The 19232-nt window shown below is 46.0% G+C and overlaps 1 protein-coding gene across 2 annotated transcripts in view; it reads right to left on the bottom strand.

Moving 5' to 3' along the window:
* Positions 1-19232, bottom strand: part of LOC308333372 (neurabin-2-like) — a 67652-nt gene extending 48420 nt beyond the window's left edge. The window contains exons 1-6 of one of the 2 annotated variants that reach the window (XM_080789746.1): positions 19117-19232; positions 18110-18617; positions 15882-16076; positions 13548-13776; positions 11923-12120; positions 9894-10658 (exon numbers count right to left, since the gene is read on the bottom strand). In XM_080789746.1, coding sequence (XP_080645872.1) covers positions 9894-10658; positions 11923-12120; positions 13548-13776; positions 15882-16076; positions 18110-18342 — 1620 coding nt within the window. In that variant the 5' untranslated portion in view covers positions 18343-18617; positions 19117-19232. Of the gene's footprint in view, positions 1-9893; positions 10659-11922; positions 12121-13547; positions 13777-15881; positions 16077-18109; positions 18618-19085 lie in introns of both variants that reach the window. The other variant, XM_080789745.1, reaches the window with a different exon arrangement.

The following is a 19232-nucleotide window of genomic DNA, read 5'->3' as shown; positions in this document are numbered from 1 at the left end:
CATGCCAATAAAGCCCTTTGAATTGAATTGAATTGGTTGCACCACTCAAAAAACCCCATAGTCTAAATAAGGCAGCAGAGTTCAGCTGCAGAGCACTTTTTACACACAGACACTGATGCATTGAGTGCAGTACTCATTTAAGTAAATGTACTTAGTTACTTTCCACCACTGCCTATGTGTATGGAGTCCCAATAAGGGGGTGGGGTGGGGGGGGGGGGGGTGCAGCAGAGCACCTTGACACCCAGACAGTGATGCATGGCATCGCCCTCTCTCTGGACCACAGTATAACCTCTCCACGAGGCTGACCTGAGAACAGTGAACATGAAACAATGACAATATATAACCTCTCCACGAGGCTGACCTGAGAACAGTGAACATGAAACAATGACAATATATAACCTCTCCACGAGGCTGACCTGAGAACAGTGAACATGAAACAATGACAATATATAACCTCTCCATGAGGCTGACCTGAGAACAGTGAACATGAAACAATGACAATATATATAACCTCTCCACGAGGCTGACCTGAGAACAGTGACCATGAAACAATGACAATATATATAACCTCTCCACGAGGCTGACCTGAGAACAGTGAACACGAAACAATGACAATATATAACCTCTCCACGAGGCTGACCTGAGAACAGTGAACATGAAACAATGACAATATATAACCTCTCCACGAGGCTGACCTGAGAACAGTGAACATGAAACCCTGCCTGCACTGCAACTGCATGCATGCGTCCTTTTTATTGTAGACGCTAGCATTCTCTTCTTTAGCTTTTTGCACAGTCTGGGAATAGAAAGAATCATCTCTCTCTGTCTCTCTCTCTCTCTACCTCGCATGCTGGTTCGCTGATATTCAATAGCCTCTTCCTCCTCCTCCTCCTCCTCCTCCTCTTCCTCCCCCCCCTCCTCCTCCTCCTCCTCCTCCTCCTCCCCCTCCTCCCCCGCCCCCCCCCTCCTCCTCCTCCTCCTCCTCCCCCTCCTCCTCATTGCATGTCTTTGTTATAACATTACTATTGAGGATGCAGTATATATATAAGCAAAATAAATAATTTAAATGAATAAAGAAGAACCATAGGGGGTTCTTCTGTGACCGGCACTCATGCCAGCTCCGTTTGTGTGTTAAAGAGATGCGTAGGCAGCAAAAACCCCCGAGAGAGAGAGAGAGAGAGAGAGAGGGAGAGAGTGTGTGTGTGTGTGTGTGTGTGTGTGTGTGTGTGTGTGTGTGTGTGTGTGTGTGTGTGTGTGAGAGAGAGAGAGAGATGGAGAGACATAAGAACCCATGGTGATACTGTATATTCAAAGATAATATGCACTACATTTTCATGACTTTTAAAAAAATAGCAGATCTACAAGCTCCGGCACAGAGTTCCGCACTATGAGCTTGTAGATCTGCTATGTTTCTGCTATTTTTGAGGGGCGCTAGGCCCTCCTATATACAGGTTTAATGTTTGTTTTTAGTTCAACGTTGGTTTTAAAAAACGCCATTGACAATGAAGGGAAAATGTACGTCATATTGTCCCTCATTACGTCATATCGGCTCTTTATTGTTAAGGGCGTTTAATGTTTGAGTTGGCACCGTTTGTTTTTACAACACCATTTACATCACCTAATCAACATGAGTTAGACCTTAATATATTAGCGCCCCTCACTTCACACGGGTGTGATTTTTAATGCTTAAAAACACCCAAAGGGGTTCCTGTGCTGAATGAGTTAACACCAATCAGATTATTTCCGTCTCAGAGTGAGTGGGAGTGGTGAAAACACACTAGAGATTATCGCCTGTCCGTCGTCTCTGGATCCAAAAGTGTATCGCAAAGTACGCCGAGCTTGTTTGTAGATATGATATTTTTGAATAGACAAAAGTACAATTAAAGTGGTTAATTAATGCATGTCTTGTGTTAATCATTCGAACCGGCAAAGTAACTCTAGCTAGTCAGATAAGCCTATATAAGTGGGATAAGTACGATATTTCGCCTCTGAGAGGTAGTGGAGTAGAAACGTGTAAAGAATACAAAAAACCTGAAAATATACTCAAAAATACTTTGAGTAAATGTACTTAACATTGTCTTTCTGGTAGAAACGGATACTATACACAGTAATGGATATTTGATGATTGACCTTTGGATGTGTACGTGACTACGTGTGAGAAAGGAAATTATGTGAGACTAAACCTGTGTGAAGACATACTAATAATGGCATACTACGTAGGCGTTTTATTTATTTTATGTATGTATGTGTATATATATATATATATATATATATATATATATATATATGTATATATTTTATTTATTTATTTTATCCTTGATTTTCTTTTGTGTTGCTATGTCGTTGTTGCTGTAATGTTAGTTAATGCTATTGTTGGTATTATTTTCTTGCACATATGAAGGTCTGATTATATTCATGAAAATATTAATGGTATTGAATCAACAGAATATCAATGAGCGAAAAACAGACTGCCAAAGTGAATGATCGTTTTGAGAGCCATCTCATAGGACCTCAATCTATTTGGACTGGATGACTCGTTGCATTCTGAATGTATTTCCCTGCCGAACACGCTAAACCCACTATTCGTTTTTATATGTTTTATTCACCGGGTTTTTTTGGATAACTTGTAAGAAATACCGGCTTTGCTGCCGACGTTGTGACGAGGACGACGCTTTATGATGACGTAAACCAGGAAATCGACCCATCACTGGCTTCTGCAAGGGCTTCTGGGAAACTGAGTTCAATTGGAGTCAACAGGGTTTTTCATAGAGAGAGACGCATCCATCTGCCATTGCTATGTGTTGCTGTTGTTTAGCCCATTCTGGGCGGGAACCCCTTTTGGTGTTTTAACTAAGCATTATGTTATGATTTAGCTATTGAAAAATAGCAGACCTACAAGCTCGTAGCGCGCCACCGAGTGGTGCGCTACGAGCTTGTAGGTCTGCTTTTTTTGAAGAATCGTGAAAATGCGGCACAAATCTTTGAATGTATAATTATTTCAGAAGACTGGAATGTTTTTAGCAGGATTTTCATGATTACGAACGATGCCGTGATTCTTATTCAAAGGTTAGTGTAAAAACACTGAAAGGGAGTTATTAGTATGATTTATATAAGTAATATAACGCAGTAAAAGGTCTTATAAATTATACTTTCCCGCCAACTGTCCTGGTGTGGACGAGTCAAACGCAACGAGACAACAGAGACCACCAAACCACACAAACACAATGAGACGGACGACGTGAGTGGCTGCTTCCTGTGTTCAACGAGAGAGAGAGAGAGAGAGAGAGAGAGAGAGAGAGAGAGAGAGAGAGAGAGAGAGAGAATAGGGGGGCGGTTCTGTGATGATTACAATGCTGCTATTTTTTACCAACGTAAGAAAAAAAAACACCACCACACACCGGGCGTGATACTGGTGACAGAGAGAGAGAGAGAGAGAGAGAGAGAGAGAGAGAGAGAGAGAGAGAGAGAGCGAGAGAGAGCAAGTGTGAACCGTAGGCCCAGGCAGGCTATTATGTGTGCCTGTTTGAGAAGAGAGTGAAAGAGAAACACACACACACACACACAAAGGAAAGGAAAGGTACTATGTTTACCCAGGGTAACTGGACTAAGCTCAAGAACTTGTTTACAGCCAGGCCCTGCTCATAGAACATTTCATGGTAGAGGTTCAATGCCTTGTCCAAGGGCACTTCATCAGCGGTGGTCATTTTAACGTGCCGGTCCGGGGATACGAACTATAGCGACCTTCCGATATCAAGAACGCAAACCGTTCGGCCACCGCTGCCACACACACTCACACACTCACACACACACACACACACACACACACACACACAATGTGTATGTATGGGGCTGTCGAGGCCAGAAAGTAGTTTTTTGCCACTCAGTGGGCGTTCCTGCATAACTTCCTGGTTTGATGATGATGTCACACGCATCACACCCTCCATAGAAACATGTTGTGTCTGTAATATACTTTCTTGACTTCAGCGTTCATCCTCCGTTCTGGACACTTTCACTACCGTTTCAAAAGACAACATGGTGTTGATGTCGAAAGAAGCAAAGATTTGAGTTAAAATGTTCATTCTGTAAGAATATATATATTCAAAGATTTGAGTTAAAATGTTTCATTCTGTAAGAATATATATATTCAAAGATTTGAGTTAAAATGTTTCATTCTGTAAGAATATATATATTCAAAGATTTGAGGTACATTTTCACGATTAAAATAAAATAAAAGCAGACCGGCGGTGCCACGCTATAATATGAGCTTGTTGTAGATCTGCTATTTTTTCAATAGCTAAAGTATAACATAATGCTTTAACACACCAAAATGGGCTAGTATAGTACTACTGGTGTTTTCTAGAACTCTGCTTTCAGCATGCACGCACACACGCACGCACACACGCACGCACACACGCACGCACACACGCACTCACACGCGCACTCACACGCGCACTCACACGCGTACTCACGCACAACTCACGCCACAACAACAAGCCCTAATTGTGGGCCGAGAGCCGAGCTGCTGAAAACACTAGAGTGGCTTGGTGGGAAAGTATGCGCTAAAAATGGCCACTTCCTGTTTTTTCTATGGGGGGGGGGGGAGGGGGGAGTGATACTGTATGTGCGACTTGTCTTGGACACAGGCCCAGGCGTACAGTGGCATGACTGTTGTACAGTGATGATGATGACATGGGCTAGAATAAAAAAAAATAAAAGGACCCCCCCTTCTCTACGCCCATGCAGTTTGACCACATCAATCTCCATAACAAAGACCTCACCGACACACAGAGAGAGAGAGACCTCACCGACACACAGAGAGAGAGAGAGAGAGAGTGACATGGTTGCCAAGTCTGCTTATATATCCCGCGACTTTTGGCTTCTTTTTTTCCAGAGATGAAGAAGAAAGAAGAAATGCGTTCCGGTAAATCAAGTTTACCAAGGGTAACTGGACTAAGCATCAGATACTTGTTTACAGCCAGGCCCTGTACATGGAACATTTCATGGTAGTGGTTCAATGCCTTGTCCAAGGGCACTTCAACGGTGGTAATTTTAACGAGTCGGACCGCTGATTCGAACTGGCGACCTTCTGGTATCTAGACCGCTCCACAATCCACTCGGCCACCGCTGCCACCCCTTTTCTTTTCTTTATATAGGCTAATTATTAGTATAATAAATTACTAAAACATTATCATAGACATGCATAGTATTTATAATGATAAATGCATCAAATCTTTTTTTATTAGGATTATATATGGTCATATTATTATAGGGTTTGTTTTGGCTTGTTTTTTGGAGGTGGGGTTGGCTTATTTCTCTCACGACAGTTGGCAACACTGGAGTGAAGGGCTCACAGCGGCAGTGTTGACTTCGTCCACTGATGCTATGACAAAGAAAATAGTTTGTTGACTACCTTGTTTTCCACCGACGTAAACGAAAATGGAAACCAAATGAAAACTAAGCTACGAGGACTAAAACCAAGACTAAATATGTATTGATAATTCCGTCAAACAAATACAAACTATAGACTAAAATGTTAGGAAGGGACTATAGCGGACAAGAGATCCAGTATAAGTCATTTCACACTTTGTTGCATGCTGAAAATAGCTGATACACAAGCTGGAAAGGAAAGGTACTATGTTTACCCTGCAGGGTAACTGGACTAAGCTCAAGAACTTGTTTACAGCCAGGCCCTGCTCATATATTAGAACATTTCATGGTAGAGGTTCAATGCCTTGCTCAAGGGCACTTCAGCGGTGGTCATTTTAACGTGCCGGTCCGGGGATATACGAACTATAGCGACCTTCCCATATCAAGACCGCTCCGCAAACCGTTCGGCCACCGCTGTCGGGCTTGTAGATCTGATATGTTCATTCAGCAAGTGTAAAATCGGCATCAAGGCCCGCCAAAATACATTGTATATGTAAAATGTTATGTTACTTAGTCGACTAAAACTAGACACTAAACACTAAAACATTTCAGGTGACCTTGTGAGACCTCACCATGGCTAGGACTTCTTCATCTCTACTGGAACGACCCGCTTAGCTTGGATGATATGAGGGAGCGATATGTGTGTGTGTCTGTGTGACTGTGTGTGTGTGTGTGTGTCTGTGTGTGTGTGTGTGTGTGTGTGTGTGTGTGTGTCGTACAGTGTCAGGAGCCAGTGTCTGTCTAGGCTATGATAAGGCTCCAGGCACACAGAGGCACAGAGCAGAGCAGCGAGCAGAGCTGAGAAAGCGACGGCGGTCTCTGGGTCATTACACCCCCGGCCCACCGGCCCCTGTACCGCACTGCACTGCCAGACTCTTTAAATCAACTCCAACATCCTCTTCCTTCCTTCTCTCTCTCTCTCTCTCTCTCTGTGCTCTGGTCTCTCACTGCACGGCTTCATACAATCACAGACGGTACATTTATAGAGCGCCGGGCGCCTCTCGCTCCATACTGATGGGGGAAAGTAGACCCTTTAAGCAGTTACTATTACTTTAAGAGTGTGCAGCTGAGCTGTGCCCAAGCAAGGTCACAGAGTGACAAGAAAGATTGCTAGTATATAGTGTTGGGAAAAAGATATACACGTCAGACAAGCGTCTGTCCTGCGCTTCGAGGGCCCCCCCGATCTGCGGACTGATATGATCGAATCTGATTCGTGATGTATACAGGTCGTATCTGCTTTCATATGTGTCTTTGCTATTGAATTGCAAATTGAATGGTCATGTATACCACACAACCATTCAATTTGGGATAATTATGGGCAATCAATAAATGCCAGATCTTGTGAATCCATGATTTTAAGTGTACAGCCTGTTTATTGGACTATTAGATAACCCTCCCACAGGATGGCGCATCAATACCATCATGTTTATGTTAGGCATGAGGCACAGACCTGTAGTTGCACATCAGGAGCATCAGTTTGGGTTTCAGTGTCTTGCTCAAGGACACTTTGACGCTTATACTGTGTGTGTGTGTGTGTGTGTGTGTGTGTGTGTGTGTGTGTGTGTGTGTGTGTGTGTGTGTGTGTGTGCCTATGGCCTGACTCACACCTTTACAACAGACTGATGTATAGCCGATGCATGAGACTTATTGACTGACGCAATGCATTTCCAATGGGAGTCACATGGTTTGACACAACATTTGTGTTGTATGAGGGGGAGGGGGGGGGGGCAGTCGAAACACAGCCGAAAGCCGTACGACAAAAGTGTTGTGTCAAACCATGTGACTTCCATTGGAAATGCATTGGCACTTACCCTTGGTTTACATCTAGCATGCATCAATGTTGAATGCTAGATGGAAAGGTGTGAGTGAAGCCTATGGCCGCCCCACGCTAGCCCCTCCATCTCCTTAGTCTCGCGTGACTTCTCACCTCCCGCAATTTTAAGGTTTCCGGTCAGTACAGTCTGGAGAACGGAAATCCCTGACCATGACCATGACCATGAGCCCTGACCAATGAGCTGCAAGCGATACAGCGGAAGCCAAGCCTCCAAAAGCACTTCCGTTTGCTCTTTGCACACGGTCACGCACATTTATCCTGACATACATCACAATCAGAATCAGAATCTGACCTCACTAATTTATTTCGATCGGGCGACGATAACAGCTGCTCAACTTGGTGGTTTCTGTTGACCCCCCTCTCTGTTGACCCCCCCCCCCCCTCCTGCTCTCACTGCTGGTCTGAGCAGAGCAATGTCTCTCTCTCCTCTCTCCTCACAATAGGAATGCCAAACCCCCCCCCACACACACACACCCTCACCCCCAGCCGACCCCCGCCCAGCCCAATCCTAACAATCATTACCAGAGAAGGCAGCTCCGATAAGGATCAGCAGCTCCACTCATTCGGGGGCCGTCCCGTGTCTGATGTGGTGGTGGTGGTGTGGTGGGGGTGGTGGTGGTGGGGGTGGTGGGGGGGGGGAATGCAGGCCGGCCCCGGGGGTCATTAGTGGCAACTCGCTGACCCCATGTTGGACACACTGACTAGTGTCAACCTGCCGTCACTGTTCGGTTTTGTCTTGTCTTGTCTTGGGCTTAAATGGTTCTTAAAGTGATGGCAGTTATTCTGACAATAGAGGGTGTGTGCATGCTTAAAGTGAACGGCACATCGAGTGGCAAATCGAGTAGCAAAGCAACAGGCAAAGTGGTTTAATGCAATCATCATGCAATTTTCTGTTTGGATGAATGGGCTGTCGAGGCCAGAAAGTAGTGGGCATTCCTGCATAACTTCCGGGTTTGATGATGATGATAGCAGTACAAGAGATATCTTTTTTTTAAATATATCTTTTTGGCTTTTTGCCCATCAACAGTAGCTTGACAGGTAAGGGGGAGAGAGAGATGGGGGGGGGGGGGGGGAGACAAGCAGCAAAGGTGGTCGGGATCGGGACTCGCTGTCAGGCTGGATTACCAGTCTATAGGTGCCTGGACCGCTCAGCCGGGCCAGGCCAAAGCAGGCTATATTAACGGGTCCATTTGGTTCCATTTGTGTACACTCTCAGAGTTAAATCAACATTGATTTTACAATATAAATCCCCAGAGATATAAATGCCATTCAACGTGGGTCTATATATAGACTAATATGCATGTCAAACAGGTTGAGATAATCACTGTTAGAGCCGTAAAACTCTTATGGGAGGGTCTCTGGCATATCTTTTCAAATGGGGGGGGGGGGGTGGTTCAAAGGGCTAATTAGTGTCAATCTGGGGGTCCTTGACAAGCGGTAAAAACAGCGGTTGGGACCTCAGCGGGCCTTGGTAAGGAAAGGAAAGGAAAGGTACTATGTTTACCCTGCAGGGTAACTGGACTTAGCTCAATAACTTGTTTATACAGCCAGGCCCTGCTCATAGAACATTTCATGGTAGAGGTTCAATGCCTTGTCCAAGTCAGGGCACTTCAGCGGTGGTAATTTTAACGTGCCGGTCCGGGGGATACGAACTATAGCGACCTTCCGATATCAAACCGTTCGGCCACCGCTGCCCTGTGTAATGAGGCAGTGAATTGATACACAGCGGTGGTGAATTAGTGCTCACAGACACGGAGCCTCACTCACAGTCTGTCATCAGACCAGGAATGGACTGATGACACCCTGGGGGGACAATGTGCACCGATATGGATTTGGAAACACAATCAGACAACCATAGTCACAGATACCAGTTCCGACCGCGTCGCAGATACAATGAGCCATTATTGTTCCCTATAGCCATCAGGGGAAATATATATACGTATATGTATATATATGTGTACAAATATCACGATAGTTTATCCGACAGCCACTGCAGAAGCAATGATGGGTTATTGTATACAGTACGTGTGATGATGATAAAATTACAGCACGTTTTTGCAAGGTTGTGTGCGATAGGATCGTAACACTTTCACTTCCTTCACACAACATTACAGTACACATCTGCGCACACACACATCTGCACACACACACACATCTGCACACGCACACACACACACGCACACACGCACACACAAACACATCTGTGGACGAAGGCGCTGGCACAGTTTAACTACAATTATGCTACCAGCTACCAGCACAGAAATAATTAAAAGATCACAATCTAGATTAAGAAACCTATGCAATCTCATCATTCCTAAATTTGATGCAGGAATGGTGCAGCACTATAGTTGGCTCTGTCCAGTTCATTCCAGTCACTCTTGTGTTTTTGCTACAACAGAGAGACTTTGTACACTAGTTGTCTCCAGGTGCCACATTTTAAATGTAGTTAATGTTCAGCAAACTACAGACTATAAAGACAATCAATATTGTCATGGCAGAAATGAGAATCGTGTGAGAAATCGTGATCACATTTTTTGTGGAGGGGGAAAAAAATCGAGATTCACATTTGAGCAACAAGAATCGTGCAAGCAGCACGCGTACGTGCGTGTGTGCGCCCGGGGGGGGGTCTCACCTTAATGGGGTCGACGCTGAAGCGGATCTTCCTGGAGGGCGGCGGGTCCTCTTCTGGCGGCAGGCCGCTGACCTCCACACAGCTGGACTCAGGCTCGTAGCTATCATCCTCCTCCTCCTCCTCTTCCTCCTCTTCCTCCTCCTCTTCCTCCTCCTCCTGCTCGTCCGCCTGGCTCCCCCCGAAGTCCTCTCCCACCGCGCTGTACGTGCTGATGTCCAGCGAGTCCGGCTCCCCCTCCTTTAGGGTCCCGTCTTCGTCCCTAGCCGCGGCGTCCGTCCCCCTCTTGGCCTCCTTCGTCTCTCTGTCGGTACGCAGCGGCCCCGGCTTATCCGGCGAGGACGAGGAGCCCTGGCGGTCGCCGCCCTCCCAAGAACCGCCGTTCTCCAGCGAGCCGCCGCGGTGGCGATCGTGGTCGTCCCGGGAGCGCCGCTCCCCCCCGGCGCCGTCCTCGTCCTTGGCCTCCACGCCCGCGTCCGAGACCGTCTTCTTCGTCCGCTCGCGGTCTTCCGAGAGCTCCTCCTCGGCGGAGGTCAGCGGCGCCCCGTCGCTCTGCCTCTGGCTCCCGTTCTGGTGGTTGTTCAGGCTGTCGCCGGACAGCGCTGCCTTCGCCCCCCTGGGCCCGCCCCCCCGCGACGCCGGAGGGCCGCCGCTCTCCTGGAGGCCCGCCTCCTGGCCCGCCTGGCCGCTGGACGCGGGCGGGGGGAAGGCCGCCGTGGCCCGGCTCGCCCTCTTGGTGATGAGCTTGGAGTTGAGCTGCACGCCCACCTGGTGGAGATTTGGACCGCACAGTTTGGATTTAAGTAATATCACACGAGAGGGTGTTGGCGTGCAATAATGACGATAAAGGACACCCTCTCTAGATCATGATTATTAGTGAGGACCTATTACTGTATATGAAGACAGGTTGAAAAGTGGTGAAGTGGTCCTTTAAGAGGAGGAGGGAGGAGACCCGCATTTATGCCCGAAGAAGGATCGCAACGTTGCCTTGACTCTGAAATAAAACCTCTTGAACTGAGAGGTTTTAAAATTAAATTTAAAAGACGTACTTGTACAAACAATGTCACTCACCACTCTCTGGACAGTTCACCAGAGTTACGTAGTGGTTGTATATGTATATATATATATCCATCTCCATGGTAACACGCAGTCCACGTTCTCACATTTCAACGTATTTTCATACAGCATATTATCTCCAGCGGTCATCAGCAGGGTAAAGAACTTAATCATATCCCCCAGTCCCACCACGCCAAACCTATAATCCTCCCTTCTGTTTTACTAATAGTTTTAAGTTTCTCTCAGTCTCACTATAGCTGCCTGTTAGCAACGTTAGCGTAGCTGCCTGTAGGAGACCACTGTGTTGTTGTTGTTGTTGCAACAGGACCCGACTTCATAGGCGGCTGATGTGTGCCAGATCATGGAAAATGATGTAATTAAAATACTACTAACACACGCACGCCGAGATTTAACAACCATAAGCAGCATATTATAGATAGATGCCATTCATTTATTTCCCGCATTATTTCACCCGCGGTTTATCCAATATTAACGTATCGTATAATATATTGAACTGACCCAAATCCACCCTAAACTGCGGTTACCCGCGGCTAAATGTGCCACCCGCTGGTCTCTAGTGCGGGTCTCTCCCTCCTTCTCTTAACCCATGTTGACCCGAGGAAGATTCTACAAATCTCTTCTAAATCCTGACAGTTTTCTTTAAAAAAACTCATGTTTCTACGTTAGTGTTTCTCGACCTTTTGGCATGTCAGAATTATCTGAAGTTGGCCTGCTGACACCCTATCTGAAAATATATTGTTCCAGGGACCCTACTTCAGATGCAAAGATCTGAGTTAAAAACGTTCATTTTGGGGGCCACATTTTCACGATTTTTCAAAAAATAGCAGACCTACAAGCTCATAGCGCGGCACTCGGTGCCGCGCTATGAGCTTGTAGATCTGCTGTTTTTCAATAGCTAAAGTTTAGTGATTAAAACACCAACCCCTTTTTGGCGGTGGTGGAGGTTGTTTCCTACCTTGGCGCTGACGCCCCGGGAGGAGGGCAGTGGCGGCGTGGAGGAGAGGCGGTGCAGGTTGTTCCGGAGCTCGGCCGCCCTCTCGAACACGGCGCTCAGCTGGCTGACGGTGGGCGACACCGCCTCGCTGGTGTCCAGAGAGTCTAGGGACTCTGTGCTGCCGTTGAAGCGCGCCACGTCCAGACGGCCGTGACCGTCCTGTGGGAAAGGAAGGAAGAGGAACACAGATAGATTAGTATTAACCAGTAAGACGCGCAAGCGCGGGAAGCGAACGCAGCTGAGACCCTGCCACATGTGACTCTTATAGGCCCTCTCCCGTGGCTCCCAGTTGCTACGGCAAAGAAGTATGAAAAGGAATAAGAGGTATATTTTTTATTTATTTTTTACATTTAATCATAATTTATTATTGAATTTGTAGGAGGCATAAAGTTATTCTTTCACCACCAATGCTGCTGGCTTACTGGTACAGTATACTATGCTTTGAGAAATTAGCAAACAATAAAATGTAATATTGAAAGACCAGAAAAATCCCAAATAATTAAAGTTTGCTTTTGTTAAAGCAAACATAATTTTGCGGCTCCAAATAGAATTGTAATACGTTTTTGGGCCAAAAATGGCTCTTCTGATAATAAAGGTTGCCTACCCCTGAGCTAGATTATATAGTCACCAATGCACACAGTTTGTAAATGTACAAATATGTATTTCCCCAAAATAAACTACCCATAGTAAACTAGTCAACTAGTAAAAATGACTAGAAGTGAAAGCCCTATTATTAACCCATTTAAACCTGAGGACGATTCTACAAATGTGTTCGAAATCCTGACAGTTTTCTGGAAAAATAACCCATGTTTCTGTCAGTGGTTTTCAAACGTTTTCATGTCAAGGACCCCCAACAATATATGTAATTGTTCCAGCCCCTCTACAGGATCACAGAACGTAGCACATTGTGAGCTCACAGATGTACTATTTTTACACACACAAAACGTTTAATGCGTTGATTAGTCGATGCATAAAAAAAGTAACTAAACAGACTCCTCGATTATTCAATTCACAGAACAAAAAAATAATAATCGATAGAATAATCGCTAAGAAAATAATTTGCCTTTGTCCTGTGGGAAACCTCAGGATTCAAATTAAAAAAATAGTGGATCTACATGCTCGAAACACGACACTTTTTTTTTACTTAATTTTTTATCCCACGATTTTGTAACCCAGTTTTTCTTTTTCGCCCAGTGCCAATTATCTAATGTAATCCTGGGCGCTACACTTCCTCTGCCAACCTGGGGGGGCAGCGGACTGACCTCATGCCTCCTTCTATGCATGAGGAGTCCAAGCTGCTTCTTTTCACCTGACAGGGGGGAGTTTCCCCGGCCGGACGTAGCGCGTGGAAGGGACACGTTATTCCGACCAGTTCCTTTCCCCTCCATCAGGCGCCCCGGCTGGCCAGGGGGAGGTCGTTTTTAGAGACCAGGATTACTGCATGTTTTTCTGAGGGCATCTACCCTAGCAGATCTGCTACTTTTGATGCTTCTGTGTGATGCTCCTGACATCCAACGATGATATGCTACACTAGACTGCTAGTTTAGTAGTCTTGTCGGCCTTCATCAGGACCCTGTAAACTGTACCTGGAAGCCCCCCGAAGCCTTGTCGGCCTTCATCAGGACCCTGGTGCTGGCCAGCTTGTCCTGCCTCTCCTGCTGCTGCTGCTGCTCGAAGATGCGCCTCGTCTCCTGCAGCTTGGAGTAGCTGGGCGAGGAGGCGCGCGGGTGCCCGCCCCCGCCGCCGTTCTCCGCCTTGGGGTCGAACTTGTGGACGCGTTCGGACACGCTGGAGGTGCCCAGCTTGAGCAGTGCGCTGTGAATAATAATAATAATAAAACGTTACTTATTTGAAGAATATAGGACCTTTCATGACATGCACCTTTCATGACATGCAGCTCCAAAGTGCTTCACAGAGTATAAGCAGAGTAAGCGATGGAGAAACAAGAATTATTATTACAACGGGTCGTTTTGAGGAAGCAATCCGATTCGGTTGAACGTCTTTCTAGCCGTGCTTCAAACCACATGATTTCAACGCCTTTAAATCGAAACAAACAATTCAGTCGTACTTTCCTCTCAGAGCGCAGCAGACTCGGTGGCGAGGCTAGCTATAGTTTCTTGGGACATTTGTGGCTGTAGTGTCTACATCTTGTCATTGAAAAATTACAAGTTTTCAGCCGTTTTCTTAGTTTTAAGGGGAAAGGTTACATTACACACTGGCGAATTGGAGACGCGATTTATCCGTGCGAATAATTCGCTTTTTTTTTAAACCAATTGAAGTCAATGCAAGCTTCCACATCAGTGGCGAATGCGCGAATATGCGACCGTTTTCGCTCTTTATTTGTTCGCTCTGGTGTCGAATTTTGCAGAGATTCGCAGGCGAACTGCAACATGCAATATTTCGCATTTTCAGATCGCTTATTCGCATCGCGTCGCCAATTCGCCAGTGTGTAAATGACCTTAACTGTTGTATAATTGCAATAATTACTCTCGAGGGGGTGATTTAACGTCATTAATGCACTTCTGCTTTGACGCAATGCACTTCTGCTTTTGCGTGAAATGCACTTCTGCTTTGACGCAGAAGTGCATTAATGACGTAAAAACCACTCCCTCGAGTGTAATATTGATTAATTGATTACATCAATTAATCACCAGCTGCTGCCTTATATCCCATGGCTGAGAGGTCGGCTCGAGGCAAAAAGTGTGTGTTATAGTGCCTATAGAGACGAGGCAGCCAATCAGGACGATAGGTTGTCAGTACAGCCAATGAGAAACATATAGACCTCAACTACAGAACGTGGGCGTGAAAGTACCGGAGAGAGAGAACATTGCCGCGCTACGAAAAATCGTGAAAATGTGGCGCTATTGTGGAAACGTAATGGAAACTACATGAAAACTAAGCTATGATGACAAAAACTAAACGACTAAATATAATGTCGATTTTGTCAACAAACTAGACTAAAATGTTAGGAAGGGACTAGTGGACAAGAGATGCAGAATAAGTCATTTTACACTTGGTTGCATGCTGAAAATAGCAGCTTGTAGATCGGCTATTTTCAGCAAGTGTAAAATCAGTCATTACGACGGCATCAATGCACGCCAAAATACGACTTAAATCTTATAATGTTCAGTCGACTAAAAGTAGACTAAAACACTAAAACATTCCGGGGTGACTACAATGTGTCTACTCTAAAACTAATTGAAAACTATTCCAAGAGACTAAAATGACTAAAACTAAAATAGAAAATGTGCTGTTAAAAACAAACTATGTTATGCTTTAGCTATTGAAAAATAGCAGATCTACAAGCTCATAGCGCGCCACCGAGTGGCGCGCTATGAGCTTATAGGTCTGCTATTTTTGAAAAATCGAAGAACGACTGACATTTTTTAGAATCTGATCTCAGGTCAGAATGGGTTAATCAGACCAGTGTGTGTCCAGTGGAAACCTCGTATGAATCTGATCTCAGGTCAGAATGGGTTATAATCAGACCAGTGTGTGTCCAGTGGAAACCTCGTATGGAATCTGATCTCAGGTCAGAATGGGTTAATCAGACCAGTGTGTGTCCAGTGGAAACCTCGTATGGAATCTGATCTCAGGTCAGAATGGGTTAATCAGACCAGTGTGTGTCCAGTGGAAACCTCGTATGGAATCTGATCTCAGGTCAGAATGGGTTATAATCAGACCAGTGTGTGTCCAGTGGAAAGTAAACCTCGTATGAATCTGATCTCAGGTCAGAATGGGATAATCAGACCAGTGTGTGTCCAGTCAGTGGAAACCTCGTATGAATCTGATCTCAGGTCAGAATGGGTTAATCATCAGACCAGTGTTTTGTGTCCAGTGGAAACCTCGTATGAATGTGATCTCAGGTCAGAAGAATGGGTTAAAAACAACACTAGTCCTATTAAACACACTAAACCAACCTGTGGTCGACGTTCTCGTTCAGGCTGCCCGCCCTGGGCAGAGACAGGCGGACCGAGCCGCCGCCGCCGCCGTTGTTCCCGCCCGCGGCCGCCACCACCGCCACGTCCTCTCCCTCGGAGCCGTCGGCGCCACCAGGGGGCGCCGTGGTCATCTGCTGGAACATGTTCTTGATGCGATGCACGTTGGAGCCGTACCTACACGGGACGGGGGAGGAGAGCGTAACGTTGTCGTCAAAAAGCCAAATCAAGGACCCCCAGAATTATCTGTATTTTGCTACGTCTGACCCCGTCTGAAAATATAATCTTCCGTTGTTGAAGAACACGCACATGCAGTATAGGGGTCAGGGGTAGGCAACCTTAGGCACGGGTGCCAACATTGGCACAGCAGAGGCACAGCAGAGGGTGATCACTGGCACAAGTGTGAGAGATGATTTTTCTCTTAAATGTATATAAAAAGGTTTAAAGTCAAATTAAGTCCACTCACATCTGTATGCAAATTACATCCTGCACATAATTCTACATTCATTTAAAGTCACATTCATTGAACTCTGACTGGAGAGACAGTGGTACAGATACAAATGTAGTCTATAAATCATACATGCTGATGTGAAAGAAAATGATTTTTAAAGAAGGAGAAAAAAATAAAGTTGTGTGTGTGAACCATCAGAATCGGATGGAAATATATAATTTGGATGTGGTGTCATAATTAAACGTAATGTCGATATGGCACGCTGACTATCAAGAAAATAAAGACACAGCACTTCATGTCGAAAAGGTTGCAGACCCCTGGTATACGTCATCAATCATCAGACCCATATTTACCCTTCAACTTCTTGTTTATGTCCATTTATATTGTAAAAGCAATGTTAAATCTGAGAGTGTCAATGGGTCCATTTTACACGCTGTCTCGGAGTTACACGAGACCCCCATTAATCTATTGTAAAAGCAATGTTAATTAAACTCTGAGAGTGTAAATGGCTCCATTTGGTTCCATGTATACAACACTGACAGAGTTACATGTAGCTGGGGACATCCCCCATGCAGGACCCCTAAACTATGATTGAGCCACACACACACACACACACACACACACGTGCGTTGCGAAAGTATCTACACACACACACACACACAGACACGTGCGTTGCGAAAGTAGCTACACACACACACGTGCGTTGCGAAAGTATCTACACACACACACACGTGCGTTGCGAAAGTAGCTACACACACGTGCGTTGCGAAAGTACACACAAAGTACACACACACACACACGTACGTAGCTGGAAGGAACTGTTTACCTGGGCTGGGCTGGCGAAAGGAAAGGTGTGAATTAAGCTGTGGCTCCGTCAGTGTGTGTATGGACCCACACACGCGTGCGTTGCCAAGGTAGTTGCAACGGGTGAAAGAAAGTGTGGTGTTGTGCTGTGTACTGTGTTTGTTGTGTTGCGGCGGTAGCTGTGTGTGTGTGTGTGTGTGTGTGTGTGCCGTGGTGGCGGTTGCCAAATTGTATAGGGCACTCTTTGTTGTGTTGCGGCGGTAGCTAGAGGAAGCATGCCAGTGGGGTAACAGTGAGAACGGTGGCCTGTGATGCAGGTGTCGCTGAAGGGGCGGAGGTTTGTGAGGGTGCGAGGTTGCCCGTTTTAAGTCGGCGTTTTAATTCACTAATGAAGTAATTATTAATTTGTAATGTGTTGAATGGGAAAAAGGGGCTTGGTTAAGACCTCCATATTATTATGGTCAATTATGTGTGAAAAGTGCAGGCAGTGTGGGGCTATGAGAGTGTCTCTGACACCCAGACACACATTCAGACATTCAGACATTGGCTTAATTATAGTTTGATGATGATTGATTTGATTTGATGATGATGATTATAGTTTGATGATTTGATTTGTCCAAACAATAGATAATTTAATATTGAGGTGCCTAACATACGTACGTACATACATACATACATACATACATCCCATAATAATTAAAGGGGAATTCCACTCATTTTCAACATTTTCAGTCAGTCAGAGCTGTTGTGTTGAAATAATAAAAAGTCCCCACATTCCTAGAACTAGAGGTATGAAAAAAATCATTAACATGGTGAATCATGTGATTTTTTTTCATACCTCCTGCTCTAATGACATATAGTGAAAATGTTGAAAATGAGTGGAATGCCCCTTTAACAGCCGTATATATATGCATTGTGAGGTGTATATTATAATAATAAATAGCCTCTACTGTACCCTAACCTGCGGCCTCGGGGGGCGGGGCCCTCCTGCATCACCTCCCCGTTGGCCGCGGCCCCCCCTCCGGCTGCATTGTTGTCCTTAACGGGCCGAAGGGCCTGCATGCCCGCCTCGTAGGCGTTCCGGTGCGGGGACGGGCTCCGGAGCGAGCCGCTGCTGCTCTTCATGGTGGTGGTGGTGGAGGAGGAGGATGATGAGGATGGTGGTGATGTGGATTCGGTCTTCATCATATTGGTCGGTGCGTGGCGTGGTGCTGGTGGTGCTGGTGGTGGTGGTGGGGGGTCCAGTTATAGATGAGATCTGACTGACTGAGAGGCGCCAGTATATAGGGACCGTCACACTCACAGTGACAGTCACAGCATCAACGGCATGATTCGAGTCACCTTCGGCTTCTCCCCGTTTCTGTCGGTCTGTCTGTCGGTCTGTGTCTCCCACTGGGCGAGCCGACCAGCAGCCAACCAACCAACACCCAGCAGCGAGCAGCGATACAGTCAAATCCTACAGACTAAAGCAGCAGCAGCGACAGATGGGAGAGAGAGAGAGAGAGAAGGGATGAAAAAACAGTAACACACACACTGTGACACACACACACACACACACACACACACACACAAACAGATTTTTAGGCCGCGGCTCGCATCATCCATCCATCCATCCAAACAACGACTGACTACGACTATCCCTTTTTCCTTCCTTCCTTCCTCCCTTCCTTCCCTCCCTCCTTCCTTCTCAATGCAATGGAGAAAGTGAAGCACGCACGATGCATCTGTCATTAGCGTTGCTGTGCCTGCCTGTGCGTCTCACCGTCTCACTCACTGCAACCACACGGGGGGAAAAAAAGATCCATCTATCTCTTGCTCTCTCTCTCTCACACTCACTCACACTCACTCTCTCTCTCTCTCTCAAACGGTCACATAACGGTCTTGTTGCAGCTCACCCACAGCAGTAGAAGAAACAGTTTAAATACACGTACCGGAGACGGCCCGGAGGATTATTTTATTTACCGAGGCGGCGGCGGGCGGCAGCGGCGCTGGGCCGGCGACAGATTGCTGTTATGTTTTAATCCTCGTTTCTCTCGCTCTCCCTCCATGCAGAAGCAGCAGCATCATTGTGGTGTGGT

Source organism: Protomyctophum bolini (assembly GCF_963924005.1).
Source record: "Protomyctophum bolini genome assembly, chromosome: 18".
Lineage (NCBI taxonomy): Eukaryota > Metazoa > Chordata > Actinopteri > Myctophiformes > Myctophidae > Protomyctophum > Protomyctophum bolini.
This window is presented reverse-complemented; position numbering and strand designations above follow the sequence as displayed.